Genomic DNA, 27486 nt, shown 5'->3' on the forward strand with positions numbered 1-27486 from the left:
CCTCCTCCCTTACAGCGGTGAACAGCCATGTCCCAGGGCTGGGGATTCCTGGGTTCAGGGCAGAACGGTTAGGCAGGAAGGGAGCCAGCAGGCACAGCTCCTTGGCTCAGAGGGACAGGTTCTGTCTGGGAGCACCTGGGACATTGGCAGTTGGAGATGCTGGGGGCTCAGTCACCTGCTTACTTGGTTGCTCCAGCATGGCACAGCCTCAGCCCCAGCCTATGCCACCAGGAACCATGAGCAGACCATCCTGGCCTCCGTCAGGCACTGTCCAGCCCGACTCCATCATCGCTTGGGATGCCTTTCCCACTGTCTCCTTGGCCTCCCACAGCTTTACTGCTGCTGCTGGGTGCCCCTCACTCCCATCATCCAGCCCACCCACTCCCAGCTATTACAGGGCAACAAAATCCAGCTGTGAAGTCCCCTCCCAGCAGCTCCAGTTTCCAGTTTCTGGCATTTCTGAGTTTCCAGGGCTTCACTGGAAAGCACAGTCTCCTCTCCCCACTCCTTTCTTTTGCCTTTCACTCTGCTAGTGCCTAGCACCTGCCCAGCGAGCATGGTGGTCAAGAACATCTCACCAGCTCCAGTGCACCATGTGCACCAGGACCTGGGCAGTGCCCAGCAAAGGCCAGCTTGCCCTCTGGTGTTCCCAGTACTAGGGCCCCGGGACCCCTGGGAAGAGGTTCCAGTGCATGGGACCCTGCAGCCAGCCCCTTCCCATTTTCAGAGCTCCTACAGGAGCTCCTATGGGCCAACCCAGGACAACCCCACCCCACTGCACCCTCATGGTGGTCTCAGCCACCACCATAGGGCTTGGCCCACTCAGCTCCCCAGCACATCAGGCCAGCAGCTACAGGACACACACAGCTGGCTCCCTAGGGGAAAGCACAGCACAAGAGTTGCTCCTCTAACCATTTCTCCAGCTAACAGTGTCAGAGGCTGCATTTGCTCAGGCAAATCCCTTCAGGCCTTACTCAGACAGGGTGATGGTCAGAGGAACCAAGGCCAATTGTCCTGCCCTCAACAGCCAAGGACACCTTTGTTAGATGCTCCTTTCAGGTCAGATGTCACAGTGCCGATGGGGTGGGATGGTGGAGGGCAGGGCTGGGCCAGCAGATGGACCCAGGAGGGCTGGGGAACAGCCTGGTACATCTCAGGGTGGGAAGGGGTGTCTGTGTGTGGGGTGTCTTGCCCCAGGTCCCTCTCAGCAAGGGGGAGAGCTACACCCCAGACAGAGCAGCTGGGTCTGGTGTGTCTTAATGACATGCAGGACACATGCAAACACCAGCCACAGGCACGCTGGCATGGCCATGGGCAGTGAAGGGGAGAGGGGCACTGCAAGCACATGCAGCTGATATTTACAATGCTATCACAGCCTCCGCCGAGGCAGTACAATCCACCACTGGATGCAAGAACAGTCTGTCAAGAGAACAAGAGAGTCAGCAGAAGTGAGGCAGGAATGAGAGGGAGGAAGGGATGGGTGGTTGCAGAAGAAGAAGACACAGACACAGAAGAGAGTAAGATGGAAATTGGGGACAAGAGGAGGAGCATAGGGGAAGGACAGGCAGAGACCCACTGTCACTTGGGCTCACAGACAAAGTGACATGACTCTTGAGGGGCAGAGGCAGCAGATGGATGGCCAGGCAAACACACTGATCATGAGGGATTACCCACTTCTGTGCCCCACTGTGTCTCACCTGCTGTGACATATACGGCAGGGGTGTATGGGCCAGGAAATCTGGGCCAAACCTCAGGACTGTGTAATTTTGCTGCCTCCCATGGACAGCCCCAGGGCTGTGGCAGTTGGGACCTGGGGGCAAGCTGACCAGCTCAAGCCAACCCACAGCTCCTCCGCAGGAAGCTGGGCTGCTCTCAGCATGGCTGCTTGGACACCAAGACAAAACTGGTGCAGGTTTGCTGGGAGCGAGCACCGACACTGGTAGTCCCATGTGTCAGTAGGAGGCAAACCACTGCCCAGCACCATTCACCCACTAGCCAAGAGACAGAACTGCTGGTCTGCATGCACATTGGCACACACAGGGCATACGCATTCACACACAGAGGAGTGCTCGCTCACGCACACACACACACATGCACACAAACCCTTGAGGCTCCTAAAGCTAGCTGGAGACACACTCTCTGCAGAGAGCCTAGGATACTCTGGGGCAGGGGGGACTCCTTCCCAGTGCAGACACCAACACCTGACCCTTGATGGGGTGGCCCAGTCCCAGTGCCCCCTGCAGAGACCAGCCTTGCTCCTGGGGGTCCAGCCAGTGATTGCAAGAGGCTTTGGGTAGGCCAGAAGGGTCAGCCCTTGCGAAGAGGCTGACCTTCCAGGGCAGGCAGTGGCAGGAGTGTACACAGCAGCATGGACACTGCCAGCCCCCTACACTTCAGAGCTTGGGGTAGCACTGCCAGAGGGGCCCCGATCCCTACTTCCCTCTTGCCCCAGACCCCTCAATACCCCCTGGGATCTGGGGGAACTCAATGATTGAACAGCCGTGAGGATCTGGCTGTGGTGGCTAGCAGAGAGCTCCTGACAGCACAACTCTCCCCACCACTTCACCCTGACAGCCACACACAGAGACATAAGGGAGGAGAAAAGATGCAGAATAGAAAGAGAGAGGAGGAGAGGACAGACTTTGCAAACCAGAGTTGTGCGCCTGGGTGCCACCAGGAATGGCTCGGCTGCTGCAAGCTATCACCCACCACCCCTGCCCTGCGGTGCAGGCTTGTTTTGTGAAGGCCACCCTCCTGAAAACACTGTAGCCCTCAATGTCTGCCTGCGCCAGCAAGGTGATCTATGATGAGTGCAGTGGCTGCAAACAGCTCCTGGGGACTGGAGGTAACAGACCCACCTTGCACTCCCTCAGCAGGGAGGAGACTTATGGGAAGGGGAGGTGAGGTTGCCCTGCCCCTCCTAATTCTAATCCCCCTGCACATCACTGGTAGAGATGTGGGCTGGATGGAAAAGAAGGCACATGGAGGGAGGGTGGGGAAGCCATGAGGGGCTCTGCTCTCAGAAGGGGACATAGATGGTCACTAGGGCATGAAACTTGCCAGAGCAGGACTGCCTGTGACAGAGGTCCCTGAAGAGCTTGGGGGACTGGGACAGGAGACCAGCACCCTTAGTGCTCCAGCATCCAGACCTGGGGGAGAGGACCAGGGAAGCTCAGGCCATATAGGACCATTCTTGAAATCCTGCCTGGCCTCCTGCACAGCCCTGCCACTCCCAATGGCATTATGGCACACAGAGCACAACACCTGGGTCAGTCCCTGCCAGCCCAGCCAGGGCACTGGACTCCTCCAGGTGCCTGTGACCTGTGTCTCTGGGCATACCCACAGACCCATGGCCGAACACAGCAGTACTTTGGCATCTGTGACAACTGATCCAGTCTTTTGCTCCACAGGGACTGAAAATCTCTGCCCAGTGCAGGGCCTTGAGCACTCTTTGAACTTCATTTCTGCATGACAAAAGGATGGGGAAGGAGGTAGCACACTAGGAAATGATACCAAACAGGCAATGGGAAACCAGCTCACAGGTGCAGAGAGCTGGGGGGCCAAGGATGGGGTCTTGGAGAACCCAGTGACAGATGAAAGCTGCTGGCACTGGCATGAAATCTGGGAGCTTGTCAAGGCTGAGAAGCCCAGAGGCTAGAGGAGGGTAGTATCAAAGTGCAGGGCTGTGTAGGGAGAAGCCTGTTGCTGTCACAGGGAAGGAAGCTGGATGGTTTTGCTCATCCCAGCTCTGTGAGGCCTGGACCATCCTCCAGAAAAGAAGGTGACTCACACCAAGGACTCCCAAACACCCTCTCCTCCCCGGCACAGAGAATGGCTGAAGGTCATCCTGTGCAGGAGTGGCAGTGGCAGCAGCTCTGCCAGACGCAGCTCTGCCAGACACAGCCCTGCAGTGCATCAGAGTTGGCAAGACCTGCTCCTGAGAGGAGATGGCATGCAAAGTCACTAGAGAGGGTTAATCTATAATCTACCTGATCCTACAGCTGCTTCTGAGTTACCATCAGATCTACTAAACACAGCACACGATCTCCTGGTGCAGAAGGGCATTTTCAGTGCTAGACACCAGGTGTGGATGTCCCAGTGCTATGAAAGGCAGTGGCATGCTGGCTTCCTAGCACTGCTCTGAAAATGCTCCCAGCAGAGTGCTTACCATATAGCCACTGCCTGCAGCCACCCAGCCACGCAGTTTATATGGTGTAGAGCTTCTGAAATAGTGTATAGAGTATACACATGCACACATATACAGTCAGTATGCGTATATGTGTTGATTACTGTATAAAGGGACAGACGCAAAGCAAACGCCTTGATATTTGATGTGTCTGATCTTCTCCTAGCATGGGACAGCAGTGTCCTGTGGGTACAGGGAGCTGTGGGGACCCTTTTTCTTCCCACCTGCACCGACCTGAGGCTGGATGCATGGGTGACTGCTTGTCCAGGCGTGTGCATGGGAAAGACAATCAGGGTGAGTGGGGTAGGGGCTGGCACACGTCCTGCTGCTCGTGGTCCAATCCTGAGTGAGTACACTGTCTACCATAGGATCCCAGTGCCTACAGATTCAGGGGACAGGAGAGGAGGGAGCTGTGTGACATGTCAGCCAGCCAGGGATGGTCCCCTATGTTTAAGCAGTGCTTTAAGGTTCACAGTGCCATGGCTGTGATCTCCACACACTCATCTGGCTGATCCTGGCTTGTCCCTCCTCAAAACCAAGCAGAGCAGGGAGAGAGGAGAGGACACCAATGCTCTGCAGAGCTGGATGCCACATCAGCATCCCTGTCTTGCCCCAGGGCAGGTGCTGCAGCACAGCCTCAGGCAGGTGCCGGCAGCAGTGTTCTGCAGGGACACGCTTGCGCCCAAGTAGCCTGACACTTACGTCAATCTCGCTGAGGATGACGTCAATGATGCTGCCAATCACTATGAGGAAGTCGAAGACGTTCCAGGGGTCCCCAAAGTAGCCCTGCCAGGGAAGAGCCAGAGAAGAAGAGTGAACATCCAAGGGTTAAGTCAAGGAGAGAGATGCTGGAGCCCAGAGGAAGGATCATCAGTGACCTCTGGCACCTCAGGGAGAGCCAGAAGGGATGGTGGTCAGATCTTGTACCCTCTGGTCAATTGTTTGGTCCTGTCTTGCAATGGTGTGAAATGAGGAGAGTGGATCAAGGTGGCTAGAGCTATGACCCCACCAGTGACAGATGACCCTGAAGATAGGAAAAATGGCCAGCTTGATTGGGTTGGATTTGGCTAGCAAGGGTAGCCCTGACAAACAGTAGTCCTTCCAGAAATTCATAGGTCCTGCACATGGGGGTCCCCAAGGGTCTCACAAGGACAAGTTCTCTGGAATTGCAGGCCTGGAGGTGTTTGTACTTGAGAGATGCCAAATGCAGGGTAAATGGACCCCCATGGCCTGACCTGAGGCCCTCTCCTGCTCTCCTGATCATGCCCTTCTCTCACCTTGGCTTTAAAGGCCATGAGCTTGAGGATCATCTCCAGGGTGAAGAGGATGGTGAAGGCCACGTTGAGGATGTCTGAGATGTGGTTCATTTCTGCAGACTGATTGTAATGCTGAGGAGAAGGCAGAAGGAGCCACGTTAGCCCACGTCCAGCCTCTGTTATGAGCTCACTTGATGCAGATCTCCTTCCCACAGACCTACGGCTCAGCAATGGTCAACAAAAAGGAAATTTCCCCTCTGCAGACCCTTCTATGGGCTCCCCACCTCCAACCAGTCCCACTTTGGCCCTATCCCCAGGGGTGCTGAGCACACACCACGAGCTTTGCTGTGTAGGAAAGACCTCCACCCCAGAAACTCTTTTGGAGGTGGTAGGGCTGAGCTAGCCCATCCACTGCTGTGGACACCCCTCCACCACCCGCGGTGGGCACTGTGTCCCTTACCTGCATGCCCAGGCAGATGGTGTTCAGCAGGATCAGGAAGAACATGAGGTACTCAAAGTAGGAGGAGGTGACCACATACCAGATCTGGTACTGGTAGGGGTTCTTGGGGATGTAGCGCCGCAGTGGGCGAGCCTTCAGCGCATACTGCACACACTGGCGCTGGGGAGGGGAGGGGAGGGCAGGTGTGATCCCACAGTGAGGCACAGGGCAGCGCCAAGGGCACAGGCACAGAGTCAGCACCACCAGCAACACTGCACATCCCCACAGACACAAGTTGGATCCCTCCCTTCTCTCTCAGCCCAGCGACATGGGCCAGGGACAGTGATGGTTCAAGTTATCTGCTGTGCCTTCTGCAAATACACCCCCAGACCACCCACATGGGACCAAGTTTCCAAAGCCACTACTTGGCTCCAGAGATTGCCATGCTGCCCTCATACCTACCCCTCCAGTCCTGAGCCTGCCTGGTTATCACGGCACTTTCCCAGGACCTCTCAGGACAGGGCCAAGAGCAGCCTGAAGACATCATATGAACCAGACGTGAAGGGGCACTGAGTTTTCTCTCTGCACCTGAGAGGTGCTGAGCAGGCCCTTCACTCCCCAGCAGGCCAGGACCATCTCTGCTGGGTTCACGTGCAGCTCACATCACCCCCGGCACCCTCAGCTCAAGGTGCCCACGCTGCCTCTGCAGGCTTGCACAGTGCTTGAGCATGCCAACACCTCGTCTGGGCCAGCAGACATCCCTGTCTAGCTGTCCTCCCCAGCACGTGCCACATTGTCTGCCAATGCCAGTCTCCCTTCTCCTGCTTTCAACCTTGATGTCCCCAGCCAGAATCACAGCATGACAGCATCACAGAAGGGCTGACAGTGGAAGGTGCCTCTGGAGATGGTCTAGTCAAAGTCCCCTGCCCAAAGCAGGGCCAGCTAGAACATGTTGCCCAGGACTGTGTCTCGTTGGGTTTTGAATACCTCCAAAGATGGAGACTTCACAACCTCTCTGGGCAACCTGTTCCAGTGCTTGACCACCCTCACCACAAAAAATGATTTTTTTGATGTTTAAATGGAATTTCTTGTTTTCTTCAGTTTGTGCCCATTGCCTTTTGTCCTGTCACTGGGTACAACTGAAAAGAGCCTGTGCCATCTTCTTTACACCCTCCCATTAGGTATTTATACATATAGGTAAGATCCCTATGAGCCTTCTCAACACTAGACCCAGCTGTCAGCCTCTCCTTGTATGACAGATGCTCCAGACCCTCAATCGTCTCAGGGCCCTTTGCTGGACTCACTCCAGTACATCCATGTCACTTTTGTACTGAGGAGCCCAGAACTGGGCACAACCCTCTGCTCCAGTTCAGTATGGGCACCCTACCTGCACCAGAAGGCCCATTCCCTGGTTCTGGTCCACTCTGCCCTTCCCTGGAAGGCTTACGTTGTGCCAGGCACGGGTCCAGCTGATCCTGCCCCAGCAGCGAACAGACCTGGGGCAGGTTCAACTCATCTGCGCCAGTAGTGCCACCACTAAGGGCTGATCCAAATCAGCCAGCCCCAGCAGTGCCAGATCCAGGGCTGGTCCACCTTGCCCCGTCCCAGCAGTCCCATTACCTGGTTCTTGTCCAGCTCACAGTTCTTGTACTCGCTCTCCCCCTGCTCCTGGAAGGTGACAATGACAAAGCCCACAAAGATATTCATCATGAAGAAGGCAATGAGGATGATGTAGATGATGAAGAACATTGCAATCTCCACCCGGTAGTTGTAGACAGGGCCTGTATCCTCAGCATTAGTGTCAATGGCCATGTATAGCAGCCTGCAGGAGGAAAAGCGAGACAACAGAGATCCTAATTAGGTGGGAAAGACCATCTCTCCTCTGGAAGGTTACACTGGGGACATCCCAAATCCAACAACAGCGGGACAGGGCTGCTGGGATGACCTTGTCAGCTCCACAGCCACTGCCAGGATGGCTAGTCCTGCTTCCCAGCCTGGGCAGCTCTTCTTCCTTTACCATGGTAAAGGTCTGTGGCAGTGACCTGCTCCCAGCACAGACCTGTTCCTTGGCAGGCCCCACACACAGCCAGACTCACTCTGGCCAGCCCTCGAAGGTGGAGACAGTGAAAAGTGACATCATGGCTGAGAAGACATTGTCGAAGTGGAAGTTGCTGTGCATCCAGACACGCTCCTGTAGCTCAATCTGCGTGGGGTCTCCGTCCACATAGTTGATGAAATAACCCCTGCAGCAGAAGGGATGTGGTGCTTACTGGGCAGGGCCCCCTTCAGCCCACCTCCTGCAGTGCTGGCCCAGGGCTCTTTGGTCCCTGGGAGTAGAGGACAGCCCTGTGCTTTTTCCTGATTTACCCCAGGGTGAGGGGGAACAGCAGGAGACCTCAGCTCCACTTTTTGGATGCAACATCCCCCTGAGAAACACAAGTGGCGCCCGCCACACACACCCCTCCCATCCCTGGCCACTGCCCTGCTGGTGCTAGGCTGCAGAAACCTCTTACCTGCACTCCTTCTCCGTCATCTTGGATGGATCTGTGCATCTGTAGAACTTGCCCTGCATTTAACAGAGATCAAAAAAGGCTATGATTTTGCTGTGACTTCAGAAGCCCTGGGAAGTTTTGACTTTTTCACAGCCCACAGTCAGTCCCCACCCTGCCTCTGTGCTGACTCTGGCCCCTGCCTCACACCACCACCGGCTTCCCCACTCTACATGCCAATGCAACCCAGTTCACAGGGTGTTTCATGAGCCATGGCAGACCCTGGGGTCAATCCCAGGCTGAGACAAGTAAACATTGCTTAGTGATGGGAACAAATCTTCCAGGGCCCTAAGCTGATGCCTATCTAGCTCATCCTATCTGGGAGCCAACTATTCGGAAAATAGGGAAGAAAGCAGTAACCACAGAATCAACTAAAAGTTAAGTTATGCTGACAGATTTGCTCAGTCTGCAGGGAGTCCTGAAAGCTCTCCCCACGTTGGCTGGGAATTTAAGCTCAATTATTAGAACAAGGCTGAGCCCAGCCAGGGCCAGCTCTGCCTTAGAGCAGCCAAGGCCCAGAGAGCAAGAGTGGTGCTGTGAAAAGGAAACACTGTGCATCCAAAGCGCAGAGGAAGTCAGAAGCACTTGCCACCTTAGAAAGGGGAAACCGAGGCACTAAGTGGGCCAAGGTAGCTGGTCCCTTTACATGTGCTGTCTGGACCTGGCAGTATCCTGGGCATTTCCTGCCCTCCTCCCACAGCAGGCTCTTCTGCCAGGAAGTCTGGTGCAGGCAGGTCTTCTTGCAGAACACAGAGAGTATAGCCTGTGCTGACCTCAACACTGGGAGACACCATCCCCAAGGGCTATGACTAGAAGAGCCTGTCTAGGATATGCCTGAGCAGAATGTCTCTCCTGCCCATCTGAGACACCTCTCACCTTGAAGAGCTGAACCCCGATACAGGCAAACATGAATTGCAACAATGTCGTGACGACCACGATGTTACCGATAGTCTTGATGGCCACAAACACACACTGGACCACGTGCTGTGGAGATCAAGGACAGTGCACAAGTGAGTATGCCTGCGGCAAGCCTCTGCTGCATGTCCCACACCCTCTCAACTGCAGGGATGGGCCCCAGGAAGAACAGGAGCCTGCTGAGAGCATTGGGATGGGGCAGACCCCTTCCACTGATGCGGAGAGGGAATTGGGTTCCTGGCCTTGCAAACCCCACACGGCATGATGCCTGCCACATAACCTCCTGTGAGGACTCTCATGGGCCAAGGTCCCCCAGCCCCAGCCTCCCTCTTACCTTCAGCCCCTTTGCCCTATTAATGGCTCGCAGAGGCCTCAGCACCCTGAGCACCCGGAGGATCTTCACCACTGAGATGGCACTGGACCTGAGAAGGAAGGCAGAGCTGAGCTGGGGCAATTCCCCTGCCCAGGTCAGCCTGGCACTGCCCCCCCAAGCAGCCATGGAGGCCAGGCTGGGACCAGGGGTGAGGGGCAAGGGCTGGCAGAGACATGCAGATGTCACCAAGCCACCACCCCACATAAGGCCAAGAGACATCAGCAGCTGGAAAAGCAGCTCCAAATTTAATTCCTACACAGATCTTCACCTTTGACACTCAAGGAGTTTGCTTCCCTGCCTCCCAGTTGTCCATGCCCTGTCCCCCTAAACATGACTTTATGGACACTAACACATGGGCTAATGCCCAGCCTTTGGGCTTGCTGCTCCTTCTCCATCCAGCACAGAGAGATGCAGCACCCCAGCTGTCCTGCCAGGCTAAACAGACCAGCGTCCACCCCGCAAAGCATGGAGGTGCTTACTCGATTCCCATGGAGATGAGGGAGACAGCAACCACCAGCAAGTCGAGGATATTGAAGGAGTTCCTGCAGAAGGAGCCTTTGTGCAGGAAAGCACCATAGGCTGTCATCTGGAGAGCAGAAAAAGTTAGGAAAGGGGCCAGGCAGGGCTTGGGGGGATGATCCCTCCACAGGCCTGGGGTGGACAAGGCACGAGCGACTTCTCACAGCTCCATGGCCTAGGGACCCTATCCTGCTTCAACCTCTAGCTCTGCAGCCAGGCAGGAAGGGGACTTCAGCTGGAAATCCTCTGTACTGTACTGGCTGGAGACAAAACACTTCCCAGTCATTCAGCAAATTAAAGATGAGAAGAGTAAAGAGATCTGGAGTAGGAGCAACATGCAGCAGCTGCTTGAATTACTGTTTTACTCCACAGATTTCCACTGCTTTCTCTTTCTCAAAGTTTTTCATAAGGGCATGTCAGAATGAAAATGCTGGTGCCACGGCCCATCTGTCCCTGTGCCACAGCACAGCTGACTCAGCTGCCTGACCTCACTAGAGGGGACGCATGGCCTCTGGAGCAGATCACACACCACCTAGACTGCATGAACGCTGGGGACATGAGGATCGGCCAGCAGCTTCTCCTCAGTGGGACCTCAAGCTTGTACCCAAACCCAATGAGCATGAGTGCCCATGGCCAGAACAGTCTGGACCCATGCGCTGGGTCATGCATGTGGCCAGAACAACGGGGCAGAGGGACTCACCTTCAACACGATTTCGACTGTGAAGACAGAGGTGAAACCAATGTCAAAGTATCCAAGAATCTGGGGACAGAAGCACAAGAACTGGATGAGATTTGGGTGACATGGGAAATGCTCCAGTGTGTTCAAACAACCTGGCCTTGTGGTTTTGCCATCCACTCTGTGGACTGGGAAGCCCACCTAGCTCAACAGAGTCTGCAAACCCAGTGCCAAGAAGACTCCTGAACTTCCCTCATCTTTGCTGATTTTCCCCAGTGCATGATCCAACCTGCAGCCTGGGACCAAGCTCTCAGTTTCCAAGTGAGTGGGGCTTGACCTGATTCACCTGAAAGCATCTGATCCCCCAAAGCACTGAGTGCCTTGGGAAGCTCTCACGCATGACCTCCCGGTCCCTGCCAGACACTGCACTGGTACAGACCCATTTATGCCTCATGTGGTTAGACCTGTGGCTACCACGGCTCAATGTCAGCAGCGTTTCAGGGTGCTGCACACACACCAGTGGTCCAGCTTGCTACCTGTAACAGTGTGCTCCCTGCTGCTGCCAACCTGACCTGTATTGCCCGTAGCCCTGCTCAAGTGATAACCACCAGTGGCCGTCGCAATGGATGTGTCTGGTCACGTGTGGATTTGGTGGAGACAAGATAACAACACAATAGCCAAGGGCTAATTTGAGTAATGCGCCTACCTAACCACGGTACTGGTCAATGTTTGACTCAAGCCAAATTTGGAAGAAACTAACATCTGTAGTTGGTATGTAAATATGACTATAAGTCAATTATCTTACTCCATAAATAGAGGACAGCCCAGGGCCTGTTGAGCTCTCCTGCATGACAGCAGGCTGGGCTGCATGTCAGGATCTCCCCTTGAGTAGAGACACCTCTCAAGGTCTTAAACCCCGTCTAGTTGCAAAACGGGTTGAGATTAAAAGAGATACTGAATATAATAAAAGCCAGGGCAATAATGCTCCTAAACAACTCGTTAGATGGGCAGGGTTAATGCAAGGCATTATTAACTACAGCAGAGAAATGGGCTGGGATGATACACCAGCTGAAAAACAAAACCTGAAGCCCCAGGGAGAACATCACAAAGTAAGACCCATGAAACAGGGAACAGAAACCAGATCAAAGGTAAACAAATTTAAATACCCAAAAACAGAATCTCAAGAACAGAAGCATGAATTATGGAGGAATGTGTTAGCCCTAGGCATTTCCAGAGCCATGATTCTATGTCAGCCTACTGGCATTATCTTAAGACTGATTGAAGCATTCCAGAAACGAGATAACAGTGAAACAGTCCCTAGGGAGAAACTGCAGGACATGAAGTCAAAAACCGAGTGACATCCAGGAGGCAATTGGGCCCACCTGTCCGGAAAGTGGAGGCTTATGAGTAGGTAAGTGATGATGGCCCATATGTTTTAATTCTAGTTCGTCCTCAGGGACAACTGGTGAATTTTTTAATAGATATGGGACCACAAATTTCAATACTAACACAACCAAATGCCAAGAAGCTGGGCGTGTGATGAGGACAGCAAAGAGTTAAGATTACCAGTGTGAACTGAGCCAGTGTTGTGTGTCAAACTGCCAAGGTCAGTTTATGGCTCCCAGGTGAAAAGGGCATAGTGACTACTTGCTTTGCAATTAAAGATCATCATGAAAATATTTTAGGTTTCAATGTTTTAAAGGGATGAACCTGGCACCTGCCAAATGGCAGTGTGTGGTCTTTCAGCTCAAATATCCATCCCAGCCCCGGCAGAAATTGGGTTGCCACAGTGCAGGTACTCCACACAGCCTCTGCACTCCCTGATTACAAAATCACTAAAGTACCACAATATCCAATTTCTGCTGCAGCACGAAATGGAACTTGTGAAGTCATAGCTGATTTGGAGAAACAACAAATTATCTCCAGAACTCACTCCCCATAGATCTCACCTGTCTGGACCGTTTGGAAACCAGAGGTGGTGTTTAACAATTGATTATCGGCACCTGAATGCTAATACAGCCCCCCTAACAGCTGCTGTACCAAACATTGCAACCTGAACAGCTACTTTGCAAGAGCTGCACACCCATGGATGGCAGCGCTAGATGTTAAAAATATGGTCTTTATGGTTCCCTTAAAGGAGGAGGATAAAGAGAAGTTTACTTTCACTTGGGAGGGAACACAATATATCTTTAACAGACTCCCACAGGGGTATAAACATTCACCCACAATTGCTCATGCTGCACTTGCTGAACTTTTCCAGTCTCACTCCCCCAAGATGAGACACTGTACCAATATATAGATGGTATTCTCATTGGAAGAACTTTCCCTGAGAAGGTGGGGGAAGCAGCAGCAGCAGCAGTATGGCAAACACTAAATAAAGCAGATATTAAGATTGCACCCCAAAAATGTCATGGACCAAGTAAAGAAGTAAAATTTTTAGGTACTTGGTGGATAGCAGGCAGTGCAGTGCTTCCTCCAGATACCTTAAGAAAACTCGAAGAGCTGCAAATGCCCCAATCAAGGAAGGAATTACAACAATTAATGGGAACTTCAGGATACTGGAGGAAGTGTGTACCTGGCTTTTCTATCACTTCCTGTCCATTACACTCAGTCTTACAGAAAGGCAAACCCTGGGAGTGGGAATTAGAACATAAAGAGGCGGTCAAAACTCTAACTGAAGAATTAAAAACATATCAGTCACTGAGACCAGTACACCCCTGTGACGCTATTACAGCCGCATGGGGTTTCCACGGAATGCGCTACTTACTGTAACCTGTTCCAAACTGGCCTTGATGGGCCAAAACAACCTTTATTGTTTAGCTCAACCACATTTAAAGAAACCAAGCAATGATAGTCTGAATGGAAAAAGGGACTTCTATCTTCAGTCTGAGCAGTTAAACAAGCCGAGAGAATACCTGTGTAAACTAGAGGACCATTTAATTTACCAGAAGCAACCCTAAAGGGGACTGCTCCCCTAGAAGGCGTTGCACAAAAACCCACTATCAGAAAATGGTATCCACCTAGCAGGACTTGACTTTAACTAAACCTCACAGCCCACTTGCCTAGGAAGCTACCAAGAGCTTTTTTTTTTTTTTTTTTTTTTTTTTTGTACCAAGGTACAAAACATGGAATTAGTGCACGATGGATTTTTCCTTCTTTTTGATGGTGTAACCTGTTTGGACTCTCACCACCTAAACAAGTCTCTATTTTCTCTTACAGCACCCTGCAGGATGGTAAATGGAAATGCTGTGTTCATGTTACTATAAACTGAGCACAAGGACAAGTGATTTAAATAAATTAGAACACCCATTGGTCTTCTCTATCAGCACTGCAAACTAAACAATGGTTCTTATATCTGATATACTGCCTCAATGGCAAAGAATTAATGAAAGGGACCACCAACTGATTGTGGATGCACTTGGTGTAGCCCAAGATAATGCTTCTCTAGCTCTTAGTTGTATCCAAGCTCAACTGTGGATGCAATCTATGGTAGCAGCAATTAGAAGAGAAGGTGAAGAGGGCACCTTACCCACTGAAATTCAAAAGGTAATTTGGGATAATGCAACTAAATTTGAAAAAGAATTCCAGTCCTGGTGGTATATAGTCAATTTTACTTATGACCCCATCAATAATAAGTCATAGCTTTTGTCTTACCAATACACAATGCTTTGGTATACACCATATACCCAATCACTGCACTAGGATTAAATCACAATGTAGCTATACTTTATCTTTTAGAACATGGAGTATGGGCCCAACAAAACAGAAACAAATGGCAAACTATTGATATTAACACATGCATTATATGGGAACAACAAGGATTTATTTGTGAGTGTTACACCATCAAAGCCCAGGACATTTGTCTTGACACTGAACAAAATGTTTGTCATTTTGAAATACATCCCAATGAAACCCCTTGAAATTGTATTTGTATATATTGGAAAAGGATGTGTTTGTATGAGAACCCTTTGTGATTTTATATTCACAGATAACAATACTGTAGATATAAGTAATCACTCAAATATTTGTGTTTGCAACTTTACTAAAATTATGGGATGCAACTTTTCAGCTCCTGTTACGTCTTCTCAATTGTTACAGTCTGATTATACATTGAGTCAAGATTTATTGCCTACCCCCATCCGAATGAATCTTACATTGGTGAAGAAACTACTACAACACGATGACCTGTGTCAACTGCTAGAACACGTCCAAAACAATGGACAAAAACCCCTAACCACTGTTCATCATGATACAGAAGAGATACATGATACATCGTGTCTTGGAAAGAGTGAAGAAGGATGGAGAACACCATTGGTGGGAAACTCTTCTTGGATGGTCATTGATAGCAATGGGAGTTTTTAATTTCATGCTTCACCCAGTTGCGATTTTATGAACTCTAATATTGCTTATAATTGTATTGTATATAAAGGTTTGGTACATGACAAAACAAATAATCCAACTTCAACCACCCAAAGCATACAAATTCATGCATAACAAATAGCAGCGCTTCACTATCTACTTAGTGTGAGTCTGTAAGCGCACCAATTATCAATATACTATTTATGGCACAGAGGCAAGAGGTGATCGTACCACCACTCTGTGAGGGTAAGATGAATTGACGATAGTCACGGGGTGGAGTGTGACAGTGTGCTCCCCCCACCCCAACCTGACCTGTATTGCCCGTAACCCTGCTGCATGTCAGGATCTCCCCTTGAGAGACACCTCTCAAGGTCACTCCTCAAGGTTGAGAGAATCCTTATTGCATCAGATACTCGGTAAGTGAATTGGGAATAAGCATGCCAAAACTTTGAAAACTTAGCTAAGTTAAGTGATATAAAAGATTGAGTGTGCATATATAATCCTTTAGACATAAACCGTTGACCAAGTCTGGGACTAAGTCTGGATCCAGCCACACCTAAACTCCTCTCTGAGAAGGAGTTCAGAATGCAAGGGGGTCCTTTCTGAACCTTGTGACTCTACAGGAGGGTCTCCCTGACAGTTTTGTCTGACTCTGTCCTCCATCCAGTAAATAATCAAGCGTACCTTGCCACTGAATCTTGTTAAACAAACCACTGTCACATTTACTATCAAACTTCATTAAATCACTGTTTTATATCAGTAAACATATTGCTACTTCTCTCTTACAAGTGCATCACTCCACCCATGATGTCCCTATGTCCAATAAGCCACCACAGCCTTGAACCAAGGTAATCTCACACACCCTGTCAGGTGGATCGCTTCACCCAGAAGTAAACTGAGACATGGAGCAGTAAAAACTTGTCCCAGCTGTACCATGAATGGAAAACACAGCCAGTCTCTCCTTCCAGAGTGTATTTCCCTCCCAGAGGCAGGGATGAAATCACAGCTACCTGCCTAGGCATGACATCTGGCAAGCAGGTCTCTGCTTACTGGGGAGCTGGGGGGATCTCCATGAGGTCTCCCCGACTCATCCCAACCCTCCACAGCTACACAGGTACCTGGTTGCGGAAGGACTCAGCCCGGATAGGATCCTCAGCTGCCAATGAGATGCTGCTGAGCAGAATGAAGAGCAGGATGAAGTTGGTGAACCAGGTGGCATTGACAATTCTGTGGCACAGCATCCGAAACCTGCCATGGAAGAAATGACATGAGATGCTGAGAGTGGCCAGAGGGACATCAGACAGGGCCATGGTAGCCTGGAAGAGGGTTATAGCTAAACCTTGAGGACAGGAAGGCCCTAGGCATGAAGGGATGTCTGTGCACCCCTTCCACAGAGACTTTTACCAGTGAGCTGGCTCCCTTCAGAGCTGGCTGTTACGCACAAGTAGTACCCTATTGGGAAGGGTCGGTGCCAGAGGTACCCAGGCCAGGCCTGTCTCCATGAGGCAGCGAGAAGGGTCAACGCCTACTTGTTGGTTGGGCTGAAGATGAAGAAGGAGCTGGCTTCAGGCATGGGCACAGCCTTCTCTTTCAGCTGTAGCTCTGCGAGGGGACGTGGCCGAGGACTCAGGGGGATTTCAGGCTCATCTTCCTCATCATCACCTGCACAGTGGCCACGAGGAGGGAAAATGAAAGAATCACCCAGAGAGGGAGAGGGAATGTGACCTTATGGACAATCCTCTGATCCTGTGATCCTGATTTGGCATCTGTGCCAGGAGGACCTCAGTACTCCAAGGCTGGCAGAGGGTCACCACATCCTTTGCTCCTCACACAGCCAGGATTCTGGCACCATCCCTCTGCAGTTCCTCCCCAGCTTTCCTGCTGTGCTGCCAGGGACACATCTTACCTGGGAAGTCTGCAGAAGGGTAGGGGTCTTTGATCTCATTGACATTGGATTCAAATTCGTCCACTTTTAACTGAAACAAGGGAGAGACAGAGAGGACGTGCAGCTGAGTGTGCCAGTATTGCTGCCAAATGCTGCATGTTGGCCAGACTCTGTCCTCTTGGAAGTCATGTAGGGCAAGCAGTGTCTCTGCATTTGGCCTGTACAGCACCAGGCACATGGAGTCCTGGCCCAGGATGGAGTAGGGTGAGGGGAAATACCTCAGGGATGCTACAATCTGAGCAAAGAGCAATACCAAGAGTATGGGACAGGGGAATGTGTGCTGTGCAAAAGCCTGGGGCCATGCACCTATACCATGGGTGGAATAAGACATGGGGTAACTCCTGGCTGATTCCCCATGGGGCATCTCTGGAAAGTGGATAGGAAAGCAGCTGCTGGCCAGATATTTGTTAAGAGGCAGTTCTGCACACAGGTGGCACAGCTGAATAGAGGGGTTTCCATACAGGTGTGGTGTGGACATCAAGGAGGTCTGGGATGCTGTTCACTTGCTCTGCTCCCCTCCACACTGGTGTGCATCAGCCCATCTCAACCACTGACAACTGGCTGTGGCCAAGGAAATGAATCAGAGGAAAAGGATCCCCAGCAATGGAACTGTTTCACCAGGCAACATGTCCTGTCTGTGCCCAGAAAGTCCCCATCACCAGAGGATGCTAAGGCGAGGAGTGATTCTGGCCCAGAAGAGTCCAGACCCAGGCTGGCTCCAAGCCTTTGTCAGTCCTGACTGGTGGGAGGAGGAGCCTGGTCCCTCACCAGGAGCTCCCCAAGGCTCAGCCCCACCAGCACTGACCTTGGCTGTTGTAGGAATCCCTTCTCCCTTTGCTTTCTGCTCAAGCTTCTTTGCCAGCATCTGCTTCTCATCTTCAGACTTCTCTGGGTAACCTCTGAGTGGAGAGGAAGAGAGAGCAGGAACTGAACTCTGGGCACAGGTATGGGCGATTTTGTTCTGTCCCTCACACCAAAGCACCTGGTTTGGGAGCTCCCACTGCCAGGGACTGCAGCACTGACCTGGACATCTTCCGCCGCTTGCGTTCCTCTGCTTTGGCCTTCTGGGCTAAGGTCAGGCTCTCAGCCTCAGCCAGATTATCAACTGCAATGGCCAGGAAGACATTGAGGAGGATATCTGGAGGGACAGCGCTAAGGATGTGAACTTGGTTCCTGTATGGAGGATGTGGCCAGAGCTGTCAATGGTCTCCAGGGTGCCCTGAGAAACCTTCCTGGAGCTAAGCCCTTGAGATAACCCTGACTGGTGATCCCTAACCCTGCACCCATGCTTGTAGGTACTGAGCTTTGGGCTGGCTGCCCTCTCTGCCTTAGCTCAGTCCGTCCAGCTCAGCCTTGTTACTGCATTGACTGATGGCTGAATCTATGCCTGCTGGTCATCCAAACTTGCCCCGTGGTGTGCTTTCCTCGACTCCAGACCCCAGCCACCACCAATGCAAGCCCTGAAGCCTGTGGTTTGTCCCCTTGCTGTTCAGAACTGAAAAGCTTAAGGCAAGCACTGAAAGTTTAAGGAAGCCCCCCCACTTCATAGTCCTGTGTAGCTGATGCTATGGGGCTCAGTACAGGGAGCCTGGGCCTGGCTTCGCAGGCAGAGGATACAGTTCCCACAAACAAAGAGGATGATGAAGTAGATGCAGACCAGCATGCCAGGAAAGGATGGGCCCCCATAGGCCATGATCCCATCATACATGATTGAATTCCAGTCCTCTCCAGTCAGGATCTGGGAGCAGAGCAGAAATAGGGACTCAGCAGCCTTCAGAGCAGAGCACAGCAGAACCCCACAGCTCAATCCTGCCCTCCTGGCTCCAGCCCCAAACCTTTACAGGCCCTACAGCCCCACAGCCAAACCCCACCTCCCTGCTCAGCCCTAAACCTGCACTACTGCTCGTGACCCCAATCACATTTCCCTGCTCCTGCCTCAAAGCCACATTGCCTCCCACAAATCCACATCTCTCTGAGCCCCAGCTCTTGCCAGGAGACCCACAGCCCAGGTGACTCCCAGCACCCTGTCCTCCAGCCCCCTGCTGCACTTCCCACAGCACCGTACCTGGAAGACACTGATGAGGGCCTGGGGAAAGTTGTCGAATGTGCTGCGCCGCACTTCCATGTCCTCAAAGTCAAACTTGCCCCCAAAAAGCTGCATGCCCAGCAGTGCAAAGACAATGATGAAGAGGAAGAGGAGGAGGAGCAGTGAGGCAATGGAGCGGACCGAGTTGAGCAGGGAGGCCACTAGGTTGCTCAGGGATGTCCAGTACCTGGGGAGAGGAGAGACAGGAGTGTGTGGGAGGTGAAGGAGTGGCGAAGGCTGTGGGCAGGACCAGGTAGGCGCAGGGAACAGCCTGCCTGGCCCAGGGGGATGTGCTGGCAGCCCAGGAAGGGGGAGCTCTGAACCAGCACCACTCACAGGCTGGGCACTGGGACTGCTCTAGCCAGGCCCCAGGAAGTGGAAATGAAGCTCCAGGCCTGGTGTGACAGGCAAGACACCCTGCTGCCTGCACAGGGCACCAGCAGGTGGGATGGGGAAGGGGGATGAACACACAGTGGGTTGGTCCAGGAAGAGAAGCCAGGAGTCCTAGTCCACAGCACCCCCATTTACAACACCCCAGAACCCAGAGCGAGAGAGGGACCCCAGGAGACTTCCAGCAAGCCCTGCTCTGTCCTCCTCGCCACTAGACCATGTCATCCCCAGCTTCGCCTTGTTCCTCCATCCAGGAACTACCAGCTCTGCTCATGCTGCAGCCCTCCCCAGGGACAAGGCCAGTGATGCCTGGGGACTGTGAGCCACCAGCACCCACAGAGCTCCCTCCCCAACCTGGTGATCTTGAAGATGCGGAGAAGCCGGATGCAACGCAGCACAGAGATGCCCAGGGGTGACAAGGTGCCCAGTTCCACCAGGATGGTCTCCAAGATCCCCGCACACACCACGAAGCAGTCAAAGCGGTTGAAGAGTGACATGAAGTACTGGCGCAGACCCAGCGCGTACATCTTCAGCAGCATCTCAGCCACAAAGAGGGCTAGCAGCACCCGGTTGGCATTGTCTGGGGTGCAAGATCCAGCCCATCAGAGCATGGACCTCTTAATCTCACCATGGCACAGCAGTAAGAGAAGGAGGGCAGTGCTGCTCACCTCCCTTCTCTGCCCGCTGGGAGCTGCAGCTGCAGCAAATGGTCTTTTTCGAGGAGTACACAGGAAGATGAGAAGAAGGGTGATGTGTAACTGTGTGCTTGTATGTGTAAGAGTGTGGCTGTACTGTGCATGTGAGTCCATGCAGTGCGTGCATGTGTACTGGGCTGTGCGTGTGTGTATATGTGGCTGAGCTGTGTACATGTGTGCAGAGCTGTACTTCATGTGTCTGTGTGTGTTTGCATGTGTGTGGGTGCAGGTAGCGTGACTCCATGCATAAATGTGTGTGGCTACACTGCATGAGTGCATGCAATGTGTATTTGTGTGTACTATGCATGTACAGGTGTAAATGTATACACTCTATGTGTATTCACCATGCAAACCCATGTCCATAAGAATATATATGCTGTGCATGTATAACTGTATGGACCATACATTCAATGTGCAGCTGTGTGACAGTGCAGGGGGGGTGGTGTACACACACTCATGTGCAGGCTGTGTTTGTGTGCATGGGCAAGTCTACATGTGTCTAACAGCCCCTGTGCCATGCCAGTGTGGCTGTGCATGCACAGTAATAGTGCAGGCATGTCTCCGGGGCAGCGGGGTGTCCCAGGCCCTCCCTCTCCCTCAGGCTCTTTGCTCACCTTGCACCTGTGTCAGCCATTCTGGCTGGAAGTGGTGCTCAGAGGCAATGGAGAGGGTGTTCAGTGCCACCAGCAGGATGACAAGCCAGTAGAAGAACTTGGACTTCACCACATCCCTGCACTTCCTACGAAACATTCGGTTCCAACGCCTCCACCGACGGCTGGAGAGATGGCCAAAGGGTCAGCCCAGGGCTGTGCCTACAGACTGCAGAGCAAAGCCACCCCTGCTCTCTTCTCCAGGGGCCTTCCCTGGAAAAGTCTGAGGAACATAACCCTGCCCCTGACACTTGGGTGCATTCACTCAGGCTTTGCAGTTCATTCAAACACCTCCTGGCTCTTTTCTGGCCTACAGTCACCTCTGGTTGGCTGCTACAGGCCCAGCTCCTAAACCACAAGACAGCCTGCATGGGCCATGAGAGGATGCTCAGAGCCTGGTCCCCAAGTGAAGAGGTTGTTCACCTTGAAGTGGCTTTTTGCCAGTACCAGAGCAAAATTCCACAATGTTTGCATCTCCTCCTGAGCACACAGCCCCTGACTCTCCCCCAGAAACCAGTGGCTGACAAGAAAGCCTGGCCCAGCCAGGACAGCAAGCAAGAGACTGTGCAAGTCCACATGCAGAGCAGCAGATGGTTCAACCAGTGCATACTTACAAGTAGAGAATCCACTTGTTCATGCCCTCAATTTCATACAAGCTCTCTGACTCTGACCCTCCTTCATCCGATGGCATCATACCTAAGAAGGGAACGACATCCCAGGCTTTCGTTGGACCCCTTGGGAAGAACATGTGGGAGGGTATCTCTCCCCGGAGCACATCAGGAAGAGCTTCCCCATCAGAAGTGAAACCAAGAAATGCTGTCCCAAGGAGACAGCAGCAAGAGTTTGGGTAGAAGGTTTTGAGTGTCAGGTGCAAATCAGGAACACCTGCCCTGCAGCAAGAGCAGCAGCAACCCAGACAGGCAGCCTGAAGAGACGGCAGTGTGTACGTAGGGTTCCCTCAGTGCAAGACACTCCCAGCATGGAGAAAACTGGGGTCAGTTGTGATCTGAGCAAATGCTGAACAACAGTAAGTTTGTAAAAGCACTGACCACAGGTGTGGAAGAGGTGTTTTGTCTTTCCAAGTATTTCCGAAGGCTTTTTGCACACATGTATCGCTCAGCTTGAGGCATCAAAAGTTATTTCACTAGGCAGGGTGGCATAGCAGATGCAGCAGGTCAGTGGCAGAGCTCCCCAAGCTCCTCCCATCTGAGCCATTGGCTAGATGTCTGTATGTTCACCCCCCTCCCTCAGCCACTTCTAATCCCTTAAAATTGTCAAGCAATGGCAAGAAATTCATGCATCTGTTAGTGTGCAAGCTAGTAACCCTGCACTCTGACCCTGAAAACAAAAGTGCACATGCTCCTCATGGCTTCTCATGGTCATTTCAAGTGCACTTTGCCAAAGGAGACCTAGGGCTTGGTAGTACTCTGCAAATATTAAATATAGTGGTTGAGGTGGAGATTTAGCATGAGGGCCAAGTTATTGCTAGTTTGGGTCAGTTTCAATAAAATAATTCAGGAAAGAAAAAAAAAAGAGGAAGGAAACTGTTCTGCAGAAGTCAAAACATTTTGTTTCATAGGTTTTCGAGCAAAACGAGTCTTTGTGACTTCTCCAAAGGTCACTACCCTGCCTCTCTAGGATGGTCAGTGTTAGGAACCCAACCCTCATGCTAAGGGTCTTTGACCAAGCAGAGCTGCTACCTTCTCCCCTGGCCCGGTCACTGTCCATGACCTCAGCATGGGTGATCCAATCCATGTAGCCCTTCAGATCCTCTTCCAGTTGCTGCTTCTCCCGCAGCTTCTGAAACGTGCCCCGTGACTTGGCCTTCTCACGCTCTTTGGTGAACTCACTGGGACAAGGCAAGCAGCAGAGTGAGACTCAGGAGGGGGACAGTGTGGAGGTCAGGTACCACAGCCCTGTGCCAGGCCAGTCCTTGCAGAAACGTAAAAGCCTGAAATAACCTAGCACTTAGTGTTATCACTACATTGCTCTAGTGACTTTCCTCCTTCTTAGCCCTGTTCCATGATGCAAGATCGTGGGGGATCATCACCTGATGTCTGATGGCAGGCAGGGTTTCTTCCCCACCACTGGCTGCTCTTTGGGAGCTCCTTGTTGCAGGATGCTGTGGTTGGACATGGCAACTAAAACTAGACATTGGAGGCTGTGGGAGTTCTCCAGCCCTGCTAAGGATTAGAGCAAGTGGGGTTTCACCCATCTGAGGGGCAAAAAGCTGCCCCAAGCTCTCCATGTGGGGAAGGTGAGCTCATCCTATGGCAAGTAAACAGGACACTCTTTTCATGGTAACATGGGAAAGACAGGTCTGCCAATGCAGGGGGTCTCAGTCTTCTCATTTTTTGTTAATTAATTTATTTTCTCTCCTGGTATCTGGCAGGACTGTAGATCTGCTGCCCAGCCAATCAGGTGTTGCTATGTGTTAGTAACAGGTCTCAGACAATATAACAATAATAAGACATGCTACGCCTCAGGCCTTGTCAGGCCTTGTCTGGATCTTCCTGATCTCAAGCATATTTTAGCTGTATTTGCAAAAATACTTCAGAAACTTTTGCTGTGTCTGCAACTTAATCTAGGATCAGATGACTACTGTCCAGCTCGTCCTGCTGTTACAGCCAACTTCACGCAAAGGTCAGGTGCCCGTGGTCTGTCTTGTGGTTTTGAGCTTGTTTTAGCTATATTAACACCCAATTTGTTTTAACCTTGTGCAGTTGTATGGTTCTTGCCATAGAAAAGGACTAAGAAATCCAAGTAATTAGGGTATAACTAACCCTTGTGAACTAATAATTAGAGACGATGAGTGTGATCTACTTATACACACAGGATTGAAACATATAAAAAAGACCCTGAGCCTACACAGAACTGATGAGAGAAGCCCCCCTCACTCCCCAGGACAAAACACAGTTTCCAGCAACAAAACTGGGATGCTGGCACCTCACCACAACAATGCATAGTAGGTTGAGCATTGCACCAGAGATATATTGTGCATAGCAGCTTTAACTGTACTGCTATGGGAATTACCACTATTTGAGTCATTTGGCATAGAAGTGTTATGATCATTGTAACCAGATTGATGATAGCTTGTTGTTGTATTTGGATGAGACTGTGAAGCATTAATTAGACTAACAGTATTTCTCTTGCATCCCTTGCATTCATATCAAAGGTGTTTTCCTTAGGTTGGCCATAAGGAAGTCGTGTGTGCTCACAACAGGACGGCAGCGCTGTTGGTACCGGTGAGAATGAGTGTCTCGACCCACAGCTGTGGGGTAAGGACTGCTGCTTTGAGCTCCCTGCTCAGCTTCTTTTGCTGTGAGTGCTGGAAGACACACTATAACACTACAAACACCTAATAATGTGCTCCATGGCTGTGTTCGCTGACAGCTGCTTGTGCTACCGGGAAAAGATTTCTGTGTTAGGTTTTGAGCTAAACCTCAGACAGTCATGAACACTAACACACAAAGTAATTCAAGGCTTGGGGTATCTAAGCATGCAAAAAAAAAGAGAGAGGAATGGGAGAGCAAAAAGGAACAGAAACCCTTCGAGGCTTTCTTCTTGTATAGCAAAAACCAGTCAATGTCAACACCCTGATCACGCTCACTGATCTGCTGGCAAAGAGAAAGGACAGGGTGGCACTTACCCACTCAACACCCCCAGCACCAGGTTGAGAACAAAGAAGGAGCCAAGCAAGATAAGGCTGACGAAGTAGATCCACGGCCATTCATTCCCAATGGCATCATTCACCTGGCAAGGAGAGAGGCAGATGAAGCATTCTGAACACAGTCTGCTGTCCGTCACCTCTTAGGGCCCCCTCAACAGCCTCTGGGAGCTTTGTCCCCTCTAAGGTGAGTGCTTGGGATGCTAACAGATAAACCTGACTCTGAGCCCTGGCTCCTTATGACTCTGCCTCTGGTTTTAGAGGAGGTAAAGCCAGACCCAAGCATTTTGGGAACAGATTTAAACATCAGTCCCATGCCTAAGGCTCAGCAAGAAAGTCTCCCAAAGACTGCAAAACATGGGGTTTTGCTGGAGAAGCATCCACCAGCCAGCCATTGCTGTGCCTGGCCTGTACCCCTTCACAAAGGTGGTAGCTGGAGCACCGTACTGTCTGTCTGGAGAGCAAGGACAGCTTCAGCAGTGCTTGCAGAGATGCAGAAGACATGCCTGGTGCATTATGGGAGTGTATCACAGTATGAAGCTTGGTGGGGGCAGGATGTCTTTCACTGGTGGAGAGACCTAGCCCTGCTATGGAGTCCTGTGTCCTGGAGGGAATTCCCTGCTCTGAGGCAGGACCACCAGTCACCTCTGCTGAGCTGGGCACCAAGCCCAAGCTGCTGATGCATACCCAGTAGAGGACTTCAGTCCAGCCCTCCATGGTGATGCACTGATAGACAGTCAGCATGGCAAAGCCAAAGTTATCAAAGTGAGTGATGCCGTTGTTGGGCCCTGGCCAGCCGCTTCGGCACTCAGTGCCATTGATGGTGCAGTGTCGCCCGTGGCCAGAGCTGGTACATGGGGCTGGCTTCTCTGATGCCACCGTGGCAATCACATCTGAGGGGGAAAGCCATGGTGTGAGCATAAGGTTAGGCCAAGTAGAGCAGGTCCCAGCACCTCCCAGCCTCCTGCAGAAGCTTTCCAAAAAGTGCCCCTTTCATCACCTCCTCACACCACATACCATCACCATGCTGTGTGCTGTACCAAACATCCTTCAGTCCAGCCACACTCCCAGGCCTGATGCTGGCACAACCAGTCTTTCTGCTACCCACAGAACCTCTGTGGTCCCCACAGCAGCCACACAGAGACATCTCTGCCAAATCACACCCCTGACACAGCCCCACCTGTCCCAAGGTAGTAGCAGGTCTTGTGCATCTTGCCCTTGAAGAGCTCTTGCCCAACAATGGCGTAGATGATGATCATGAAGAGGACCAGCAGGGCAATGTGGAGCAGGGGCACCATGGCCTTGATGATGGAGTTCAGGACAACCTGAAGGCCTGCACCAAGGAGAATGGAGAGGTCAACCACTTTCTAAACAGCTTTGGGTGCACCTTGCATTCCTGCCAGCCCCTCTGACAAGCAGCCTCTGAAATGCCCTGGGTCAAGGGAAGAGGGGCATAGGTGGGTTGGGGCTGAAATCTCTGAAGCAAGAAACCCTTTCTCTACCCACCATGCAAGCATGCAGAAGACCCCAGCAGAGCAAGGCACCAGGCAGTGCTGGAGGTCGCTTCATGCCCCTCCATTTATTCGGTTGCTCTCATCCTGACTGTATTCACATGAATTATGGAAGAAGAACCCTGCCCTGAGAAACTAGAGTGAGGTCCTGGCCCCTTTCACACTGGCCACCAAAAGGTGCTGACACTGAGCTATGGAGGGAGCTATATGTGTGCCTAGCTGCAGATCCTGTGTTAACAACTGCAAGTTGTAGGGATGAGCAAGAACCTTGGGCTCCTCTGCACCCACCTTGTTGCTGGGCTTGATCCAGCAGCAACAAGAAACCTGCCCCATGGCCCCCCACCCTGGCCAGGCACAGGGATTCAATCCACCCACCAGCCCTTCATGCTGGCAGTACACCTAGCACCCACTTGGCACTCCAGACACCAGGCGCAGGGGTCTCAGCACACGAAATGCTCGGAGGGCCTTCACATCAAAGCCGCCTTTTCCCCCTGAAGTTCCTCCCTGCTTCGCGTTGACCTGCTCCAGGGTCATGGTGATAAGCCTGAAAGAGCCGGGGTACAGAGCAGGGCAGGAAGGGGGAGAAGCAGAAGAAAGGCCAGGGAGAAAGAGAAGGGCATGAGGATGGAGACCAGGAAATCAGAGCTCTGCACGCAGGAAAGCGAGGGACAGGACTCTACCAGCTGCAGTCAGCCTGACCCAGGGAACAGCTCTTGGCTAAGTCCAGCTCCTCAGTCCACCCTCCACTGGGTGCCACCTGCACTGCTGAGCACACAGGGGTCCTCCCACCCCCCTAGTGCCCAATGGACCTTCACCCTGTGTGCCAAACCCTGGAGGATCCCATGCCACTCCTATTCTCCAAGGTAAGGAGACCCAAGAGGCATTAAGGAGTCAGACAGGAAGAAACAGGGGTTAGAGAGGATCCCAGGGGATGTCAGGGCATGAAAAAGGGTCCCATGGGAGAAGGCCATGAACTAAGTCTACAAGTTGCCCCCAAACCCACTGCAGTCACTAGAAAAATCAATGTAGCTGATGGGCTGTGGACCAGGCCTGGCACAAGCTGAGCACCAGCAGCTTCCCCTCCTTGCATTACCCTAGAGACACGATGGAAAAGTCGAGCACATTCCAGCCATTTCGGAGATAGGCATCCGTATGGAAAAGAAATCCATAGGCAATTATCTTGAGCATCGCCTCAATGGCAAAGAAGATCAGGAAGGCGTATTCAATCTTCTCCTGAGGATTGGAAAGGCAAGCAGGAAAGGATGCTCTG

The 27486-nt window shown here is 51.9% G+C and overlaps 1 protein-coding gene across 6 annotated transcripts in view; it reads right to left on the minus strand.

Moving 5' to 3' along the window:
* CACNA1S (calcium voltage-gated channel subunit alpha1 S) overlaps positions 1–27486 on the minus strand; it is a 54127-nt gene that overhangs the window by 11857 nt on the left and 14784 nt on the right. For 5 of the 6 annotated variants that reach the window (XM_049833005.1, XM_049833003.1, XM_049833004.1 and 2 more), the window contains 27 exons: positions 27310–27449; positions 26627–26760; positions 25886–26038; positions 25393–25598; positions 24688–24791; positions 22739–22887; positions 21653–21734; positions 21003–21163; positions 20048–20273; positions 19283–19490; positions 18835–18955; positions 18241–18355; positions 18023–18116; positions 17179–17248; positions 16802–16934; positions 16391–16520; positions 10938–10997; positions 10198–10304; positions 9680–9767; positions 9307–9414; positions 8395–8447; positions 7978–8124; positions 7502–7703; positions 5903–6061; positions 5464–5574; positions 4889–4972; positions 1363–1419 (listed from right to left, as the gene is read on the minus strand). In XM_049833005.1, coding sequence (XP_049688962.1) covers positions 1363–1419; positions 4889–4972; positions 5464–5574; positions 5903–6061; positions 7502–7703; positions 7978–8124; positions 8395–8447; positions 9307–9414; positions 9680–9767; positions 10198–10304; positions 10938–10997; positions 16391–16520; positions 16802–16934; positions 17179–17248; positions 18023–18116; positions 18241–18355; positions 18835–18955; positions 19283–19490; positions 20048–20273; positions 21003–21163; positions 21653–21734; positions 22739–22887; positions 24688–24791; positions 25393–25598; positions 25886–26038; positions 26627–26760; positions 27310–27449 — 3402 coding nt within the window. The remainder of the gene's footprint in view (positions 1–1362; positions 1420–4888; positions 4973–5463; positions 5575–5902; positions 6062–7501; positions 7704–7977; positions 8125–8394; positions 8448–9306; positions 9415–9679; positions 9768–10197; positions 10305–10937; positions 10998–16390; positions 16521–16801; positions 16935–17178; positions 17249–18022; positions 18117–18240; positions 18356–18834; positions 18956–19282; positions 19491–20047; positions 20274–21002; positions 21164–21652; positions 21735–22738; positions 22888–24687; positions 24792–25392; positions 25599–25885; positions 26039–26626; positions 26761–27309; positions 27450–27486) is intronic. The other variant, XM_049833006.1, reaches the window with a different exon arrangement.

This window comes from Accipiter gentilis, chromosome 29 (genome assembly GCF_929443795.1).
Source record: "Accipiter gentilis chromosome 29, bAccGen1.1, whole genome shotgun sequence".
Lineage (NCBI taxonomy): Eukaryota > Metazoa > Chordata > Aves > Accipitriformes > Accipitridae > Astur > Astur gentilis.